Source organism: Cervus canadensis, chromosome 11 (assembly GCF_019320065.1).
Source record: "Cervus canadensis isolate Bull #8, Minnesota chromosome 11, ASM1932006v1, whole genome shotgun sequence".
Taxonomy (NCBI): Eukaryota; Metazoa; Chordata; class Mammalia; order Artiodactyla; family Cervidae; genus Cervus; species Cervus canadensis.
This window is the reverse complement of record NC_057396.1, coordinates 26,274,498-26,293,012: the sequence shown is the minus strand read 5'-3', so window position 1 is coordinate 26,293,012 and position 18,515 is coordinate 26,274,498. Positions and strand designations below refer to the sequence as shown.

The 18,515-nt window shown below is 47.0% G+C and overlaps 2 protein-coding genes and 1 non-coding gene across 14 annotated transcripts in view; 1 reads left to right on the top strand and 2 right to left on the bottom strand.

Annotated features, from left to right (window-relative positions):
• PHLDB1 (pleckstrin homology like domain family B member 1) overlaps positions 1-4,401 on the bottom strand; it is a 47,844-nt gene extending 43,443 nt beyond the window's left edge. For 4 of the 12 annotated variants that reach the window (XM_043480735.1, XM_043480736.1, XM_043480737.1 and 1 more), the window contains exon 1: positions 4,133-4,400. The gene's annotated coding sequence lies outside the window, so the exon portion shown is untranslated. Of the gene's footprint in view, positions 1-4,132 lie in introns of all 12 variants that reach the window. The other 8 variants (XM_043480740.1, XM_043480742.1, XM_043480739.1 and 5 more) reach the window with 3 other exon arrangements.
• A 5,909-nt stretch (positions 4,402-10,310) lies between these two features.
• ARCN1 (archain 1) overlaps positions 10,311-18,515 on the bottom strand; it is a 28,728-nt gene continuing 20,523 nt past the window's right edge. The window contains exons 6-10 of the mRNA XM_043480745.1: positions 18,226-18,391; positions 15,621-15,768; positions 15,198-15,306; positions 12,437-12,641; positions 10,311-10,753 (exon numbers count right to left, since the gene is read on the bottom strand). Of these exons, the coding sequence (XP_043336680.1) occupies positions 10,664-10,753; positions 12,437-12,641; positions 15,198-15,306; positions 15,621-15,768; positions 18,226-18,391 (718 nt within the window). The 3' untranslated portion in view covers positions 10,311-10,663. The remainder of the gene's footprint in view (positions 10,754-12,436; positions 12,642-15,197; positions 15,307-15,620; positions 15,769-18,225; positions 18,392-18,515) is intronic.
• On the top strand, positions 14,959-15,081 carry LOC122450685. Its single transcript, XR_006272184.1, has one exon. It is a non-coding gene; the product is annotated as a small nucleolar RNA SNORA54 (small nucleolar RNA).

Below are 18,515 nucleotides of genomic sequence, written 5' to 3'. Positions count from 1 at the left end.
TATTTATTAACTGAGAGAAACTTAGACATGTTATTTAACTTCTCTGAGTGTCAATCATTCTCTATAAAACTGGAATAATGATTTATATTTAAAAATAATATTGTCTGGATTACTGCTTGCCTGGGGCTAGGGGTGGAATAGGTGAACCAATTAGACCTGTCAGAGGGACCATCTAATGGGCTATAAAAATGGGCAGATTTGGGGGACATGATAGAAATGTTCTAAAACTTATTTGTGATGATGGTTTGCCCAGATCTGTAAATATACTAAAAATATTGAATGTACACTTAAGTGAATTTATGGTATGAACATCATTCCTCAATAAAACTATTAGTTTGGTTTTTTTTTTAAAAGATGATTGTCTTAGAAATTCAGAAAGTGAAAGTTGCTCAGTCCTGTCCAACTCTTTGCAACCCCATGGACTATACAATCCATGGAATTCTCCAGGCAAGAATACCAGAGTGGGTGAAGTGAAGTGAAATGAAGTCATTCAGTCATGTCCCACGACTCTTTGCGACCCCATAGACTGTAGCCTACCAGGCTTCTCCATCCATGGGATTTTGCAAGCAAGAGTACTGGAGTGGGTTGCCATTTCCTTCTCCAGGGGATCTTCCCAACCCAGGGATGGAACCCAGGTCTCCCGCATTACATGCAGATTCCTTACCAGCTGAGCCACAAGGAAAGCCCTAGAGATTCAGATATTATGTCAAATGACACTGTGAAGTGCAAAGCACTGTAAATATGCCAATTACTAGTATGAGCTTCCTGAACTTAAGTCACTTCACTTTTCTGGGCTTCAGTTTCTTCATCTGTCAAGTTTGTCACCATCACGCTGTAAGGGAGCAATGAGTGTGTTCACTTATTTACACCACGGATTTTAAGTGGCGATAAATCCTGTAAAAGAACGAGGTTGATGGGGGAAAAGAGTGATTGGAGGAGAGGAGAGAAGGGAATAAGGAGGTGAAAGAACAGGAAGAGATAAGGAGAGAGGTGTAGGGAGAGACGGAGAAGATAAGAAAAGATGTAGAGTCTGGGAGGCGCGAGGCCGTGGCTCCAGGTCCGAAACTCAATCCAGGTGAAGTGGAGATACACCAGACCGACGCGTCCCAGCCCGGGGGCGGTGCTCTGACCCAGGGGCTGCACCGCTGCCCGGAGAGCCGCCACCGGGGGGCGCTCTCTCTTCCCGCCGCTCCCCGGGCGGGGAGAGCCAAGCGCGCTGCGCCGGGGCGCCCTCCAGCGGCCCCAGCGGCCGACCTGCTTCGTCCCACCAGGCTGCCCACTGCCCGGGGCTGTAATTATACCCAGCCGATTCACCCCTCCGGCCTCCGCCGCGGTCCTGGGAAATCCGGCCCGCCCGCTGCCAAAAAAAGGCCGTTGCGGTGCGTGTCCGGCTCTCTGGGAGGAGGGGCTGGGGAAGCGCCGCGGTCAACCCCGGCTCTCGGTAGCGGTCTCCCACTGCGAGCTGAGACGCCCAACCGCCTCCTTGGGCGCAAGGTGGCAGAGGCCTGGATGTCTAGAGAGCCCCGCGTGGGCGAGGCCAGGGCTCTGGCAGGTGACCCCGCGCCGGGCCCCGCGGCCTCCCGGCCCAGCGCGAACGCCCGGGCATCCAGACCACCGGGGATCCCTTGCCCTACCTGGACCCCAGCTCTCTGCCCGCGTGGGGGGAGTCACCGCTTCGGGGGACTCGGTCGGTCCCCTAACGAGGGGCGCGGGAGGCCCTGGAGAGAGACTGGGAAGTTCCAGAACCAACAGGGATTGGAGGAAGTCCAGCCTCCAAATCGGGCCCCAGAAGAAAGGCCGGAGGCCGGCCCAGGGTCCAGGCGTCGCACGGCCCAGGAGCGAGGCCGAGTTGGGATTCTTTCGGCACGCGTCTGCCCTCGAGGAAGGGCCGCTGGCAGAGGAAGGGGCCGGAAGGGAAGGAAACTGAGGCCGGGAGCACAGTGGGCGGGGCGCCTGAGCCGGGCAGGGGCCGGGGAGGACGTAGGGGAAAGGACGCAGAGAACTTGACTGTTAGTCGCTCAGTAGTGTCCGACTCTGCGATCCCATGGACTGCAGCCCGTCAGGCTCCTCTGTCTACAGGACTTTCCAGGCAAGAATACTGGAGTGGTTTCCATTTCTTCCTCTAGGGGATCTTCCCGACCCGGGATCGAACCCACGTCTCTTAACATCTCTATCATTGGCAGGCAGGTTCTTCACCACTAGCGCCATCTGGGAAGCCCTCAGAGAACTTTACGAGACGGGAAATCGGGGGTCTGCGGAAGGGTGGGACGGGAGGGAAGATGAAGGGTTTGCAGAGAAAAATAAAAGAGGGAGACTGAAGAGTGAGGGAAAAGGAGGGCTGGGGAGAGAAGACTGAGGGCAGAGGATGGGGAGGAGGGGAAGAAGGTGGAAACAGGATGGAGTCCGGGGGACGCAGGGGAGGCGGAGGCGGGGGGTGGGGGGAGGAGAGACAGGGACCAGAAGAAGAAGGACTGGGGGACGAAGGAGATGGGGGAGACTGGGGACAGACGAGTGCTCAAGGTAAGGGGGTGACGGCACGGGGGAGCAATCGAAGGTACCCAGGGCCGTGGAGGAGGAGACCGGCGTGGGGACGGGAGGTGAGGCTCTGGAGTGAAAGAGGGGTCCGGAGGGCTGGCCTGGGGACCCAGCTGTAGACAGAGACTGTAGGCTGGCAGCCAGGGCTGGAGCAGGCGGTGGGACGAGGCGCGAGTGTAGTTTGGGGCTGTGATTTTATTTGTGTGCGGAGTGGAGGTGGGGTGCCTCCGCACGGAGGGCTCCCTGCTGCCCCTCGCCGCCCTCCCCAGGGCCGCCAGGTGGGACAAGGCTGCAGTGTTGGGCCGCCCCGCCCGCCGCTGACGCCGGACAAGCGGCCTTTCTTTGGCCGGGCCGGGAGAAGGGGCCGCTTGTTTGCGCGGTCCGGGAAAGGCGCGGCCCCCAGACACCGCCGGCTCCCCGCGGGCGGCTGCGGAAGGGGGCCGCGCGCGTGGGATTCGTGTGTGCGGACTGAGTGTGTGATGGGAGTGAGCGGCAGGTGGGTGTGTGAATCGCGGGCTGCGTGTGCGCGGGGGCTGCAGGTGTGGATGTGGGCTTCCTGAGAGGGCTGAGGGTGCTTGGCGTGTGCGCGGAGTGGGTAGAGGTCTAGGTGTGTGTTGGGTCCCACACGTGTCACGGCAGAGAGACGGGCGTGTCCGCGTGGCGTGCGCGGTGGAAAGGGTGCGTGGGTGATGTCGGCTGGGGCGCCGAGTGTGTCTGCGCGTGGGATGCCTGACGTGGTGGTGGTGGTGGTGGGGGGGGGGTTATGTTTGTGTGTAACCGGCCGGATGAGTCAGTCCCCGGAGCCTCCGGGACCGCTGAGCTAACGGGCCCAGAATGCAGCTCCGCCCCGGCGCCCTGGGTCCCCCACCGGGCCGCTGCGTCTCCCGGCCCAGCCTCCGCTCGCGCGCGCCTCGGCGGAAGCGTCCGTGGAAGCCTCGGCAACCCCGGGGCCCCTCCCAGTCCCCCACCGCCCCCGCCCGCGCGCTTCCCCTTCCCCGAGGAGCCCGGATGACCTGGCTCAGCCCCGGCACGGGGGAACTCCGCAAGGGAGTCGAATCTGGACTGTGCGGGCGTGGCAAGGGCCGGAGACTCACGGCCCCCACGGTGCCCCCCTCCAGCCTCCCGGACCCCTAAAGACGCGGGGCCCAGGCAGGGCCCAGGAGGCCCCAGATGTGCCACCCATCCCCTGAACACACCCAGCTGTCCCTTCCGGACAGCACTGCCTCCGAGCCCGACTCCGTATCCCTTTCCTGTCCCATCAAGGCGGCCCAGCCCGGGACGGCAGCTGAGATGCCCCCAGGGGACCCCGCTGTCCTGGCGCAGGGCTCTCAGTCCTTCTGTCGGCGGGAGAGGGGAGGTGAGAGGAGCCGGCGGACGAGACCCCGCGAGTGTCGCCCAGTCTCCCGCAGGAAAGTCCTGGGACAAGGATCCGCGTTCCCCCCGGGACGGCGGGCGGCGGGCGGCCGCGGTGGGGCGGAGCGCAAGGGCCCCCTCTGGCGGCGGCGCCGGCAGCGGCTCGGGAGGGCAGGAGCAAGCCGCTCCCGGGAGAGCAGCGGAGCCCGCTCGGCACAAAGACCCCGCGTCCCCACGCACTCACCTGCGGCGCCCCTCTTCCCCTACCGGCTTCTTCCGGGATCTTCCAGCCCAGGGCCGGTCTGAGGGCTCTCGCCAGGTCCCCGGGACTTCCTCTTATCCCGTCCCAGCCGCGCAGCGAGCGGGACCCGCAGGCGTCGCGGGAGGGAGCGCCCTCACCTCGAGGGGAGAGGGGCACACCGGGTCTTTCGCCCAGCTCGGCAGCCGCGGCCCCAGGCTCCGAAGGACACTCTTGCTTTTCCCTGGAAGCCCGCTGAGTAGGAGGAGAGCAAGTGGGTCCCGCCTTCCTACCGCCCCCCCCAACCCCGCTAGTCCCCGCCCCGTCCCCCTGTCCCGTCCGCCTGGCCAGCCGGAGGAGACGCCCTTGTGGGACTGGAGCCCAAGGTCCCCCCACCCAGCCTTTCCCAGAGCGGCGCCTCCCCCCACGCCCGCACAGCGCGCGCTTTGTTCATCTCCGCAGCTGGGCTCTCCACCACCACCACCACCGCGTGCACACCCTGTCCCCACTCGCCCTCCCCTTCGGACTCTCCTGGACCACCCTCCACCCCTAGGCCTTAAGGCTCTTCGGAGGTTTTTTCCCGTTTCTCTCTAGTCCGCCCCCTACCCTTTTTTTCAGTTTAGATGCCTGAATCCTCCATCAGATCCCAGTGAACTTCGTGGTCGCAGCCGTGCATGTTCCTAACATCTCCGAATATCTGCTGAAGGTATCCAGGTCTATCTACCCTCTGTCGCCCCTTCTCATCCTACTCCAAGCCCCTCCGCCAGGACGAACTGAAAATGGGGTTAATAACCGTCCAGATAGGGCGTCACAGATATTTCTAAAGGTAGAAAGAAGGCATGGTAAAATGCCGCGCAAACTGGAAAGCACAGGAAAACCGAATGGAATTATCATCTTGCCCCCCTGTCACTCCACCCCCACCACAACCTGCGGGATTACAGTTGGGAGGCAAACTGGTGCTCAAAGTGGTTGAGCATAGCATCCTGTAGCAGTTTGGGTCTCTGTAGGAGTAAGGGTTTATTAAGGAAGAAGTGGGTGGGGAGGACCTGAGAACCTTAGAGAAGCCTGGAAACAGCCTGGGAGAAGGTCATTCTCCTTTTCAACCACCACCCGAAATCCAAGCTGACAGCCGATCCTTACCTTGTAAAGCCAGCTCTTGCCCCAGGAGACTGATGGGGGAGGACCTAGGGATCTGAACTCAACTAGACTGGGTCTTTTAAACCTGCACTGGATGGACCCCTGAGACTCTTCCTCCCTGAAGGACAGGAAGCAGAAAGCCCCCAAGGCATTCCAGTGAGCAGAGGACAGCAGAAAATAATTTGTGGTGGACAAATCTTGTTCTGATTCAGTGCTTTTACTGTGCACCCTCCCTGTTTAACCCAGGAACAGCAGGAAGCTGAACTGCAGGAACCTTTGGTCACTCATTGACAGGGCCAGCACTAGCAGGGGGACCCTCCCCACCCCCAGCTGAAGGCTGGAACCAACGGGACTGGAAGCAGGAGGGGTGGATGGCTCTTTGCAGCTACCTGCTGTAGCTAACAGAAGTCAATCTATCAGGCTTCATTCAGCATGTGCCATGGGTATCAGGAAACCCCAGGATCTGTCCAGGGGTGGGGGAGCAGTGTTGAGAGTGGAAGCCTCTTATTCTTTCTTCATACCTTTTGCAGATCATAAAAGTATTTTAACTTTAACCACCTTTCATGAAGCAGATCACAACAGTAATTTTCAGGCTATTCTGTTAAATAAAAAGAAAAGGAAACAAACCCCAAACTTGTTGTATCTTATGTGCCAAGACCCAGGATTTGAGGGAAGAGGCTCAGATTGGGGTGCCTCACAGACTTTTCACTTAACTGTGCTTCAGAAATGCAACTCTTCCTTACTGTCTGGTCAGGAGGAATTTGGGGGAATAATCAAGCCTGCCACAGAGGCAGCTGATGCTAAAGCAGGGGGTTGAAACATCACCCAACTGCTGTCCTCCCAGCCCAGCAGTCCGCTGAGCCCAGGACAAAGGCTCTGTGCAGTGTCCTTGCTCCCGCTGTGTCCAGGCCCCGTGTTCCCACAGTTGGAGTGCTCAGGGGACTTCAGACCTACCATCCCCACCCTCCACCCCCACCCCGCTCCACATCTGGAGCCCATCAGAAAGACTCAGTCCTCTCGCACAGTTACGCAAGAGGTCGAGCAGCTGGGAGCTCAGAAAGGGGGAGGAAGAGAGAAGAAAGCAGAAAGCAGCTTTCCAAGCATGCTTCAGACTTTCCGAGGTGGAAGCAGGGGGAGAGGGCAAAGGCTGGGTGTGGAAGAGTGGATTTTTGAAGGCCCTCTGCACTTGGTTATGAATGTTAGCAGTCGATTTCCACACCCACCCTGTCCTAGCCACAGCACATTTCCCAGCTGTCCCTCCTCTCAAATTGTACTCCCTCCAGCCTCAGAAAGAGGTTATTATTGCTCATTACAGCAAGCAATCCCTGTAGATACACACCCCACCCCAGGAAGCCATCCCTTCTGGCATCTTTGGATCCTGAACTCAGGCATCATTAGTGTAGGTGTGGTGGCACAGATGATGCCAAGTAACTAACTCCTCACTGCATCCAATTTGGGGAGAAAGTTCAAACCTTTCTTCAGTAGCTGAAAAGAGCAGAAACTCTCTTCTCAGCCTGTTTTTGAAATTACGCAATCCACACTTCTATTCACAGCTAAGATACTTCCAAGCTGAGTGGAAATTTTGTGTAGGATGGAAGACTGGACTTATCTACCTTCCATGGCTCTGGACCTTCCTATGAGCAGAAATGAACAAGGATTCATTCAGGCAAAAAATGGGAAACAAGACCTATTTCCATTTCTCTCCAGGCTTTGAATTTGTAACACTTCTTTCCCAAATAGCACATCAACCTGATCTCAGAGTTACACCTATGGGAACTTCCCATAACCCCTGCCCTATGAACAGCAAAGCAAAAAATCTTTCCTTTCTGGCCAGTGGGAGTAGGGGATAGGGGAGTGGCCTAAGCTTCTAAAAACTGCCTGGTTGCTTGACCTCTTGTGTTGAGAGGGGACAGCTCAGTTTGGAAAAGTAGTCTAAACTTCCTAAAGGCTTGTCTCCTCATCAATCACTAACTCCCTAGGGTGAGAGGTGAAACTGACTCTTGTAGAGATGTTGTCTGCTCTTGGGTTAGGAGCAGGACACAGCAGCCAACCTACTTGTGGATCTTCTAGGAGTTTCAGAGAAGCTCTACAGCTGCAGGTATATTTACCAAAGGGGGCAAAAAGAGGGAATGCAGAGAAAGGACGGTTGCAATGATAGTTGTGCGTAGTCCAGGGGAGTCAATTCTGCATTTTTGCTTAATTTTTCCTTTAAAACCTGCCAGACCAAAGCCCTCACCCTTAGAGACCCACACTGAGAATCCCTAGTTGCAGTTGATGTGTCTGCTTTAGCAAGAAAGCTACACTTTTAAGGAGGTACAGCTGTTGCTTCCAGTTCAACCTTCTTGAGGATGGGCACTTTCTATTTTCCTCTCTTCCTCCCATGAGCCCTGCAGATATAAACTTTTTCCTTTTTTTTTTGGATCTTAGCTCACCAACCAGGGATCGAACCCGCAGCCCCTGCAGTGGAAGGGCAGAGTCTTAACCACCGGACTGCCAAAAAAGTCCCACATAACTTTTTAAAAAGCTATTCTCTATCGACTCTGGAAATCTGAGGCTACCTAGTGTGTACGATTTCAACTGAGGGCAATGTTTCCTGCAGCGATGCATGGGCTGATTAATTTGGGGTTTGATACTGAGTAGATGAATGACAGACCTTTTCTTAAAAGGAACTCACCTCCCTCCCTATCTCCTCTATGTGGAATTAATGAACCCAGAGCAGGAACCACAAACCTCCTACATCAAACAGAATGCTCAGTCAGATGTAATTATTTTGCTAGTCTCCCTCATAAGAAGCCAACAAAAAGTCCACCTGACACCATGGAGGTATCAGCTGCCAGAGGGTGTGGTGTGGGTTTGGTGTGCTTCATTTCACTGGATTAACGTTACAGCCTCAGGGAGCCAAGCTACACTTTAGAAACATTAGACAAGATACTTGCTAGTTCTAAGTTAAAAAAAAATTCAAAATCTTACCTCTCACCATTAAAATAAAAACTTATTCATCCCAGAAACTTATTATTCATCAGAGATTTGCCTTCCAATTTGGTGACATTCTATAGTTTTAAACTTAAATAGAGGGTAAGGAAGCAGCCTTTTCGGAGGCATTATCCAAGGCATTCATCACTCATGCCTGCATCACTTACTTCTTACCACTGTTTGTCTAATGGGGAAGAGAATGCACCAAGGTATCACCACCTATGGTTACTCCTTCAAGATGAAGCTTCATTTTTCTGATTCTACAACTGCCCCTGACAAAATCAGGATCAAAAGCCCATAGTGTCATCAAATTCAAAAGCTACACTGTGAGGAGTACATGTGTATGTGTCTGTTCTCAAATGCAGAAAAATACACAAGGAGGTATAATACTTGTTATAGGGAGAGAAGGCAATGAATACTCTTAGAGATTATTTCCTCTTAAAAGAAACATATCATTAATTTTTAATCTTAGATCCCATTACATCATTCTGAATCACCAAGACGACACCAAAGGATGAGAGGGTCAACAGTCTAAAAACATTCATTTTATAATACTCTTTATTTGATTAAAGAATCTGTCTTCTGTGTGTACACTGGAATGTTATATTCCCTATGTATTTTACAGGGTTACAAAATGTCTCTCATTTTAAATATTACCCCAAAAGTAATTTCAGAAAAAAAAGTTTTTGTGAAACTAAATCTCACTTTTAAAAAATCATATGGACAAGCAACTCTCAAACAAAACTGAATTCATAAGATTCCTTGTCTACGTAACTACATGACAGATTTCTTGTCCCAGTCCCCTTCCTCAAAAAACCTTATGTGGAAACCAAGCTAGAAATAAGGATTCTTCCCTGATGCGATTAAGGGGAAGGGAAAGGCCAGAAATTTCTTTGGCAAACAATTCCATCCATGGCCATTTGTGTGTGACTGCTTTCTTCAAGTACAGTACACTCTTTGCAGGGAAGGCCAAATGTTCAGAGTGGAGTGGTACTCTCCAACCAGCTGAGAGTGCAGGAGGGCGTCTACTGTCATCCATCTCTCCCACCCACCCACCCCCGCCTGTGGCTGCAGCCTGGCAACAACTCTACCGATCCCCAGTGCAATACTAGATTAAAAGACAACGCAAGGCTGGCTGATGCAGTCTTCTCCACTGAAGAAATAATGGATGGGGGGCTGAGAAACAACCGCTACATGATGACACTCAACAGAAAAGGCTTAGGGGAGAAAAAGGAAGGATTTCAGAGATGGGAAGGATAGGCTGCTGAAAAAAATGTTGAGGAGGCTAGAAAGGAGTATTATCAACAATTCCTATACAGCAATATAATCAGCTGCATCTTGAAAGGCTAAAAATCTGGTGGTGAAACTGGAGTCTCCTTGACAGTTTAGGGCCAACGGCACTGGCACAAAGACTCACTGAGGGTTCAGCCTCCAAAATCATAACCTTATTTCAGATGGAAAGGAAAAAACTGATGACATATAGAGAACATTCAGGAAGAGGGAGGTGGTGAATCTCAGGAATGTGAATGGATTACAAAGACCATGAGCTATCATGTATTAGCTGAAGTACCCAAAATGTGGAGAACGGAAGGATGGGTAGCACCAGCAGCAGACATGATTACCTGCGGGTGTGAAATCCCTAACTGGACATGACCGTTCTCCTCCAGGACACTTTGAAGTGGGGGGCTATGCCATCTGAAAGCTGCTTCTCAGCTGTCTTTATTATTGACACAATAGGATTCACAGTAGTGTTCTAAAGCAGAGCGACAAACCTGAAAGGAAAATGGCTTGGCAAAGGAATGGAGGGATGACTAGATATAGGAAGAGGACATAAGACAACCTTATCTTTTAATGTGCAGACCTCATACCCCTCAAGCAGTTCACTTGTATAGTCCAAAAATCAAGACTGGATTAGATCAACCTGTTACGGGAGTGCCAGATACAATGCCTATATGCAGATGACCCCAGGGCTTGATTGGATATACAAAAGAAAAAAACTGAAGGTAAAGAAGTATGAAAGATTAAAATCTTCCGCAGAGAATACTTTTTAAAAACAAAGTATGAAAAAAAAAAAAAAAACAAAGTATGAAATATAATATATTTAAGGATTCAAATAAAAGAACAACTTAGGCAAAGGGAAAGAACGATTAACTGGGGGCATTCTCTGGAGAGCTTGCTTTCCTGCTGGCCAGGAAATCTGCCAAAGAAATCAGCAGCCTTTCCCTGTATGGTGTGCCATTGCTTTGCCAAAGAATGTCTCTGTGACACTGAAACACTGAGGGGGAGCTGAGGGTCCTTGCGCTCAGAGAATCGTGCACTGTATTTGGAAAAAAAAAGGGTCTCCAATGGCTTGTGGGTTTGGAAAAACTCTTCAGCCACTGCTGGCTTCTTCATTTGAAAATTTTCCTTTTCGGTTCCTTCTTGGTATTACAGAATTTCATACTTATCCACTAGGAAAGTGGTCTCTGTGGAAAACCTTACAGGGCTGTTTCCATCTACCTGGGTCACTTTGGTAACCTAGGAAAACAAAGAAAGAGTAAGGTAAAGCAGAAGAACAGCGGGTCTTCAAGGTGCTGGCTAAATTCTCAGTACAGAACAGATCAAATTCACAAAAGCAATATTAAAAGTTTAACTCAGAAATACTAAAAAGTTCAATTCACAACTGCAGCTCACACCATCACTCCTCCCCATCAACATGATTAATCTGTTCTTTGACAGAAAACACAACTCTTGGGATGACATGTAGAATGGCATTAAGTAAAAGGTCCAGAGTAAGCCGCCACTGCCCAGGCCCTGCCCTATAAAACCCATTAGGTCACAGAAATTCTATAAGGATGATCAATTAACATTTTGACCCAAAAGGCAATATTTTAACAACTCAACATTACTTGTTAAAAGTGCTCTCAAAGTCTCACTAAGCTACTCTATCATACTTATTTTCCAGATATGGCTGGGTCGTTCTAATGAGATTTCTTTTTATTAATAATAAACATCCAGTTTAATGAATTACCTGTAACAATGGTGCCTGTAATGGCACCAACACAAAACTTGAACCACTGACTCACATTTTCTAATGAAGTTCTGATAGAGCAATTTATACTGTCCTGTTCTTCAAACGGTCCCTAGGAGGAAAATGTCTCGGGTTCAACAATGTGCTCCAATACTGATGGGGTTGAGCCAATAACTGAGTGGGGGCAGGGGAGAGAGAAAACTGACAGAGGAAAACATCTGACAGAGGAAATTATAACTTCCCAAGCACTTAGAGGCGAGACAGAGACCATCTGGAAAGGTAAGAGTGCAAATCAACAAGTCAGAGGTGAAGATGACAATATAAACTCAGTGCTTGTAATGCAATTTCAAAAACTAGAAAAACAAGGAGTTAAAAATGATGACCTAAGAGTTAAAAATAATGACCTAAACAGTTTAAAGGGAATTCCCTGGCAGTCCTGTGGTTAGGATTCGGCACTTTCACTGCCACGGGCCTGGGTTCAATCCCTGGTTGAGAAACTAACATCCTGCAAGCCATGTGGTGCAGCCTAAACAAATAAATAAAGAACAGTTCACAAATTTCCACTGTTTTGTCTACCTAAAGGACAAAGTTTACAGCAGAAATGGCTTATAATGATCCATATTAATGATGGGAAGCTGTCTTTGGGTTCAAATCAAGTGACAATACTACAAAAGGCATTACTAAGTCATGTGCTGAATGCTTTGGTAAATGGATTCTAAGATAACATGGGATTACTGAAAAAACAGGCAACTAGGAGATATGACTCCTGCACACCCATAATACTTTTATACATAGTCACATTCAATTTCTTTATCTGATCTAGAGAAAAAAACTGAAATAAAGCAGGTGAAGAATTTGACCAAGACTGTGGCTCAGCATTAAAGAATCTGCCTGCAATGCAGGAGACTTGTGTTTGATCCCTGGGTCGGGAAGATCTCATGAAGGAGGGCACAGCAACCCACTCCAGTATTCCTGCCTGGAGAATCCCATGGACAGAAGAGCCTGGTGGGCTATAGTCCAAAGGGCTGCAAAGAGTTGGACATGACTGAAGCAACTGAGCATGTATGCAATAAAATGAGACAGCAATGGAATCCATGGGGGACATAGTTTTTTCTGATTTTTCTGCTCTGTCTCTGAAGTCATCTGTTCTACCACCTTCCCCGTGTAAGATCTCTATTAAAAGGGAATACCTGTATGTTACAGTAATTTTTTTTGGAGATGAAGGAAACTTGAACAGGGAAGAAGTCATTGGGCTGCCCAGCAATGCTGAACTCAAGGCTGCCACTCTTATTTTTGGCATCAATCACTGGCAGGCACCACTCCAAGGTATTTCGTCGACTGTCATGTCGATACTCGCCATCAATCTCACCGATCACTGGAGCACCAACACCAGATCTGCCACAAGAAACACCCATGTCAAGTTAGCTGTCCAGAGTTAGAAAAACTCTGCCAAGGAAAACTAGCCCCAAATTTGATTATGCTTCTCAAATTCTGCCTGCTTTTATACAGTCCTAGAAAAAATTAGACTCCTTAATAACCTCAAGGACCCTTACATTGGCTAAGGGTTTCACTCATCCCTTTTTGTAGGTACAGATATATACAACCGTAAGTAATTGGCACACAGTCATGAGCCGTTTCAACTTACGGACTAGATCTGGAGCTGGCAGGGAACTGAGACTGACAAATGTGTGAAGTGGGATATATTTCAAAAAATCCTGCACTAATGGTTTGCTGCATTGTCAAGAAAGAATTTTAATAGTGTTGTTCTCTTTACAGATGCCAATGAGGGGGAAAACAGGTTGATAATAACAGTGGAGGAGAACTTAAAATGCCTATGGTTATTTAGAATGGAAATGAATTTGGACCTCTGAGAGAATATTTTCAAAAGATTTCAGAATGTTTCAAAACTTACTGTAGTTGATGCCAGCGGGTTTATTTGATTTACAATCCAGGAAGTGAACTTTTATTCGGTAAGTGAAAGAACAATTGCCCCTGGGCAAAACGTGAGCATGATGGGAAAGAGAGACACACAGCTGTCCTAAATCTGCAGGAGAAGCAGGGCTAGTTAGGATGTGTTTCACACCCCCACACACGGCTGACAGGCGGTGTCACCTACTCCTACAGGTTCTAAATTTACCACCTTTTAATTCACCAGTGACATCCAATGTTTGCATTAGGGGTTCGGTAAATAAGGGAGACCAAAAAGACTTTTGATAAGGGTGAGATAACAGCATTAACTCTTTTATGCTCCCAGTTGTATATATGTTTCTTCCCTTTGCCCTTGTTCCCATTCTGGTTCTGAGCTCTAATTTGATCAGTTCTAGACAAAAGGGTAAAGTGCTGTCCAAGGGTCTCTTCTGGAGACTGTTGCAAAATTGAACTAAGACACAGGAAACCACCATAACCACAATTATAGGGTAGATGGAGAGGCCTAAAACTTGTGGCATCCTAAAAATAGTCTAGCAAAATAAATCTTGACAAAATAAAACCCACACCTGTCACCAACGCCCAAGTCTCAGGATGGTTCAAGGCAGACATCTATTGTTCTGAAATAACAACCAAGCTGTGAAGAATTAAGATGATTAGCCCATTAAAGGGGACACTGGTAATAAATGTTTTAAAAAATGGAAATAAGAATGACTAAAACCAGACCTGGCCATGTTAAAACCTGAATCAAACTACAATTTAATTTTAATTCAAATTAATTTGACCAAACTGCATATTAAATTAGAACCATCTTCTCTGTAATAATAACTGAGCAACTTAATAGTAAAAACACACTAAGAATATACTTACTAGGTATTCATTATTAAGCCCTATACTTAATCATGGGGATGCTGAGAGGCAGAGGAGAGGAGCAGGGATTCAATGGTGAAATAATAATAGTTCAGTAACTGGAAATGCTAGTGAGGAGATAAAGTAGGGTATTTCTAGGTGATCCTAGAAAGTATGCCATTTAAACACACATCAAAAGCTTACTGGAACTAAACTTCTGGGGGTGATGGATTTTTGTTATTTTAATTGTGATCATGGTTTCACAGGTGCATATAGGTCAATACTTAACCGACTGTACAATTTAAACATATGTAGTTTATTGCATGTCAACCATACCTCAATGAAGTTGTTAGAAAATTTCCGGAAACGAATGCAAATACCTTATTTCACCAAGAATAGTACCCTGAAATCATACTCTCATCTTTAGCTGGTAACTTAGCAAAGAAGGTGATAAAAAGAAGAACTCTGTCTGACAGACTCAATTTCTTATTTAAGAGCTGCAAAACAAAACAGAGAACTGGCTCCTCCTTCTGGAAACCTTCATTACTACAGGAACAAACTGAAGACCAACATCTGAAAACATCTTCAGAACTACAACCAGCTTTGTATGTTTGGCTTTAAAGTCAGTAATATGCACTCCTTTAAAAGTGCACAGCTGGATGCATCTTGACAAATCTATCTTGTAAGCACATTACAATCAAGTCACAGAACATTTCCATCATCTCCAAAGTTTCCTTGTGCTCCTCTGCAATCAAGTGCCTGATCTCTGTCTCAAGAGTATTACCTTTTCAGAATGTCTTATACATGGAATCACACAGTAAGTATGCAGTCTTTTCTACCAGGTTTCTTTCACAACTGGCCTTTGTATCTTATATATCTTAGCAGGGATAGTCAGCTAAGTGTTGCCTCCAAAATTGAGTTCTAAAAGACTAGTTTTGAGCACTGTTCGTGACCTTCTGGTCTGCCTGTGGCTGGTGGGTTCCATTCCAGTGCCATAGCAGCTCCAGCACCATGTGACTGACTGCCTGGAGGCTCTCGGTTTAAGGTCTTGGAGACAAAGTGAAAAATAAAAAAAAGAAAAAAAAAAAAAAAAAGAAAAAAAAAAAAAAAAAAAAAAAAAAAAAAGACTAGTTTTATAAGCTCACTATAGAAAAAGCAATTATGTGGGGAACTTACGGGAGTGGAATGGTGATCACCACATCATTCAGTTCTAAATTATCTTCTTGTAGCTCATATTCTATGTTGACATCACAACCATTTCCACTTTCTGAGGGCCAGCAATTAACTGAAGACAAAAGCAAAGCAAGTATACTAGAACATTAGGAAAAGAATGAAGCAAAGTTAAGACAGCAAATCAAAACTGATACCAGCCTTAAAACTTTCTAATGTAAACTATTAAAAACAATGGTTTCAAAAAAAAAAAAAATGGTTTCAAAATTAAAGATATTAAAAATTAAATCTAATCATTAAAATACAGTCCATTTTAAAAGGTCATTTTGTCAAAAAGAATTATGGCAATAAGGGTAAGAGTGCCCAAGTCAGGGCTATTTCTAATTCTCAATGCAAGCTAGCTTAGTAGGACTGGCCAGAGGCACTTACTTGTCAGTGGAATAAAAGATTCTTCTGTGGTCTGTAGTCTCCACTTTAGCACCCCTACATCACTGTTGACTGGAAATGACTTCTCTGGATTCTTCAAACCAATTAGAGATTCTGCAGTGAAAAGTTTTTTATCCACATTTGGATGGGTCTGAAATGATAAAGGAAAGAAAATTTCTGAGGTTCAGACATGACAAGACAGGAAATAAATTCCTTTTGGTCTTACATGGCCCATAATCTAAACATCTAAAATAGGGTGCCTAAAAAATTCCAATTATTTTTGATTTTGAAGAAAGATTTCCCTTCTTCAAAGACTTTTAAAAAATTTTGTCTGCTCTGGGTCTTCACTTTGGTGAGCAGGTTTAGCAACCCCACAGCATATGGGATCTTAGTTCCTCGACCAGGGATTAAACCCACATCCCCTGGTTGGAAGGTGCAATCTTAACTACTGAACCACCAGGGAGGTCCCTGAATGACTTTTAAAGATTTAAGACATTTTAAAAATAGCAATAAAGTAATTTTTACTCTAACCCATTTTGTTTGTAACAAGTTAGTAATTTTGTAACTGAAAAAGTCAAAAGACCATCAGCCAAGTCCTTTACAAAAATACTTCAAGGGAAAAAAAAAAATATTTCAAGGGGAGCAGCGTCATGGTGGGGCCAAGCGTGCCAAATAGAAGAGCAGAGTCAGAGGTTGATCAGCTGTCTGTGTCACACAGCAGTCCTCACCTTACGGTGAGGTGCTAAGTCACTTCAGTCGTGTCCAAGACTGTGCAACCCCATCCCTGGGATTCTCCAGACAAGAACACTGGAGTGGGTTGCCACTTCCTTCTCCAACGCATAAAAGTGAAAAGTGAAAGTGAAGTCACTCAGTCAAGAAAGCTCTGTGCAAAGTTTACTTGCAATTTTGTGTAGAGAGCTAAAGTTGTTCAAACTCAGGCCAAATAAGATGGACTAATCTTTATTAAAGAAATCATATTCAGGGGAAAAAAGGAAAAAGAAGAAACTTCTGGATTGACGACTACATACACTTTACGAGCCAGCAATGCTACTGTCAAATAATATAAGCACTACTTCCAAAAGACAACTGTGTGTTGGTTATGCTTTTGAACTGTGGTGTTGGAAAAGACTCTTGAGAGTCTCTTGGACTGCAAGGAGATCAAACCAGTCATTCCTAAAGGAAATCAGTCCTGAATATTCACTGGAAGGATTGATGCTGAAACTCCAATACTTTGGCCACCTGATTTGAAGAAGTGACTCATTTGAAAAGACCCTGATGCTGGGAAAGACTAAAGGCAGGAGGAGAAGTGGACGGCAGAGGATGAGATGGTTGGATGGCATCACTGACTTGATGGACATGAGTCTGGACAAGCTCCGGGAGTTGGTGATGGACAGGGAAGCCTGGTGTGCTGCAGTCCATGGGGTCGCAAAGAGTCGGACACAACTGAGCTGAGCTGAACTGAACTATGAGGGAGGGAAAAAAGTAGACAAAATCACCTTCTTCTCTAAAAAGGTTTTGTTCTTGTGACAAGAGATGTAAGATCAACTATCTAAATAAAATACAACAATCTTCTTTGGTGGTCCAGTGGTTAAGACTCCACACTTCTAATGGAGAGGAGGTGGGTTTGATCCCTGGTCCGGGAACTAAGATCCCATGTGCCACACAGCAAAGCCAAAAATTTTTAAACATAAAATAAGACAGGACTTCCCGTGGCTCAGTGGTAAAGAATCCACCTGCGAATTCAGGTGATCAGTCCCTGATTTGGGAAGATCCCACATGCCATGAAGCAACTAAGCCCATGAGCTACAACTACTGAGCCTGTTTTCTAGAGTCTGGAAGCCTCAACTACTGAAGCCAGTGGGCCTAGAGCCTGTGCTCTGAAGCAAAAGAAGCCCCTGCAGTGAGAAGCCTGCACACCATAGCTGAGAGTAGCCTATGCAGCAACAAAGACTCAGCCAAACCATCAATCAGTAAATAAAATGTTTGAAAATAAGTAAATAAAATGTAACAAGAACAAGTGTTATAAAGATTTCTTAGAAAGAAGTCACATAGATAGAACATACTTATTTTTAAGAATTTTATGTACATTTCGAATATACCATTAGATACTGTCCTTCAGCTAACAAAACAAGCACTGGCAGTTTATAGAGTAGCAGAATGCGTAAACAGTGTCATAATTTGTTTTAATAAAATACCTGCCCATTAAGTTTCAAAACTTGTTGTTTCTTTAACTATACTTCAAGCAAAATCCTAAATGAATTTACTTTTGCATAATAGTAACAGATAAGCATCTCTCTGTACCTCTGTTAGTGAGTATGAAGTCATTTATTAGATTTCAAAATGACCTTTCACTCATTTTCAATATTAAAAGGCCATACTAATACAGTTGCTGTCAGTCACTCACAACTGGCTTGGGAAGGCATTTATTGACTCAAGGCATCCACTGTAGATAACAGATTAACTTTCTTTCTATGCATCTAGAACGGTACTAGTTACATAAAATAAATAATCATCTGTGTTCTATGGCTCATACAGGAGCTCCAGCTGAAAAAGACTGTGCTAAGTAGACAAAAGCCTTAATAATCCCTTATTAAAAGCCTCTAGGCACCTGTAGCTGTACTCCTTTCTTGTCTTCATTTTCCACATGAAGACGAATTCGGCCAAACTTATCATCTGAGATTCTAAGCATGATCATGCCGTGCAGCTCCATGTTCTGTAATCCTCCATCTCGGCCACAGGTTAATGTGATCTTTTCCTCAATCTTCATGTGCACACTGTAGAGAAAGAAAAATAAATTTGTTCAGAAAGGTAAAAACCAGAATTCCCTTTCTCTGGGGTTTAATGCTCATTAGCCATCAGCAACTTATTTTAAGGTGTTGTGGCCATATGTATCAAAAT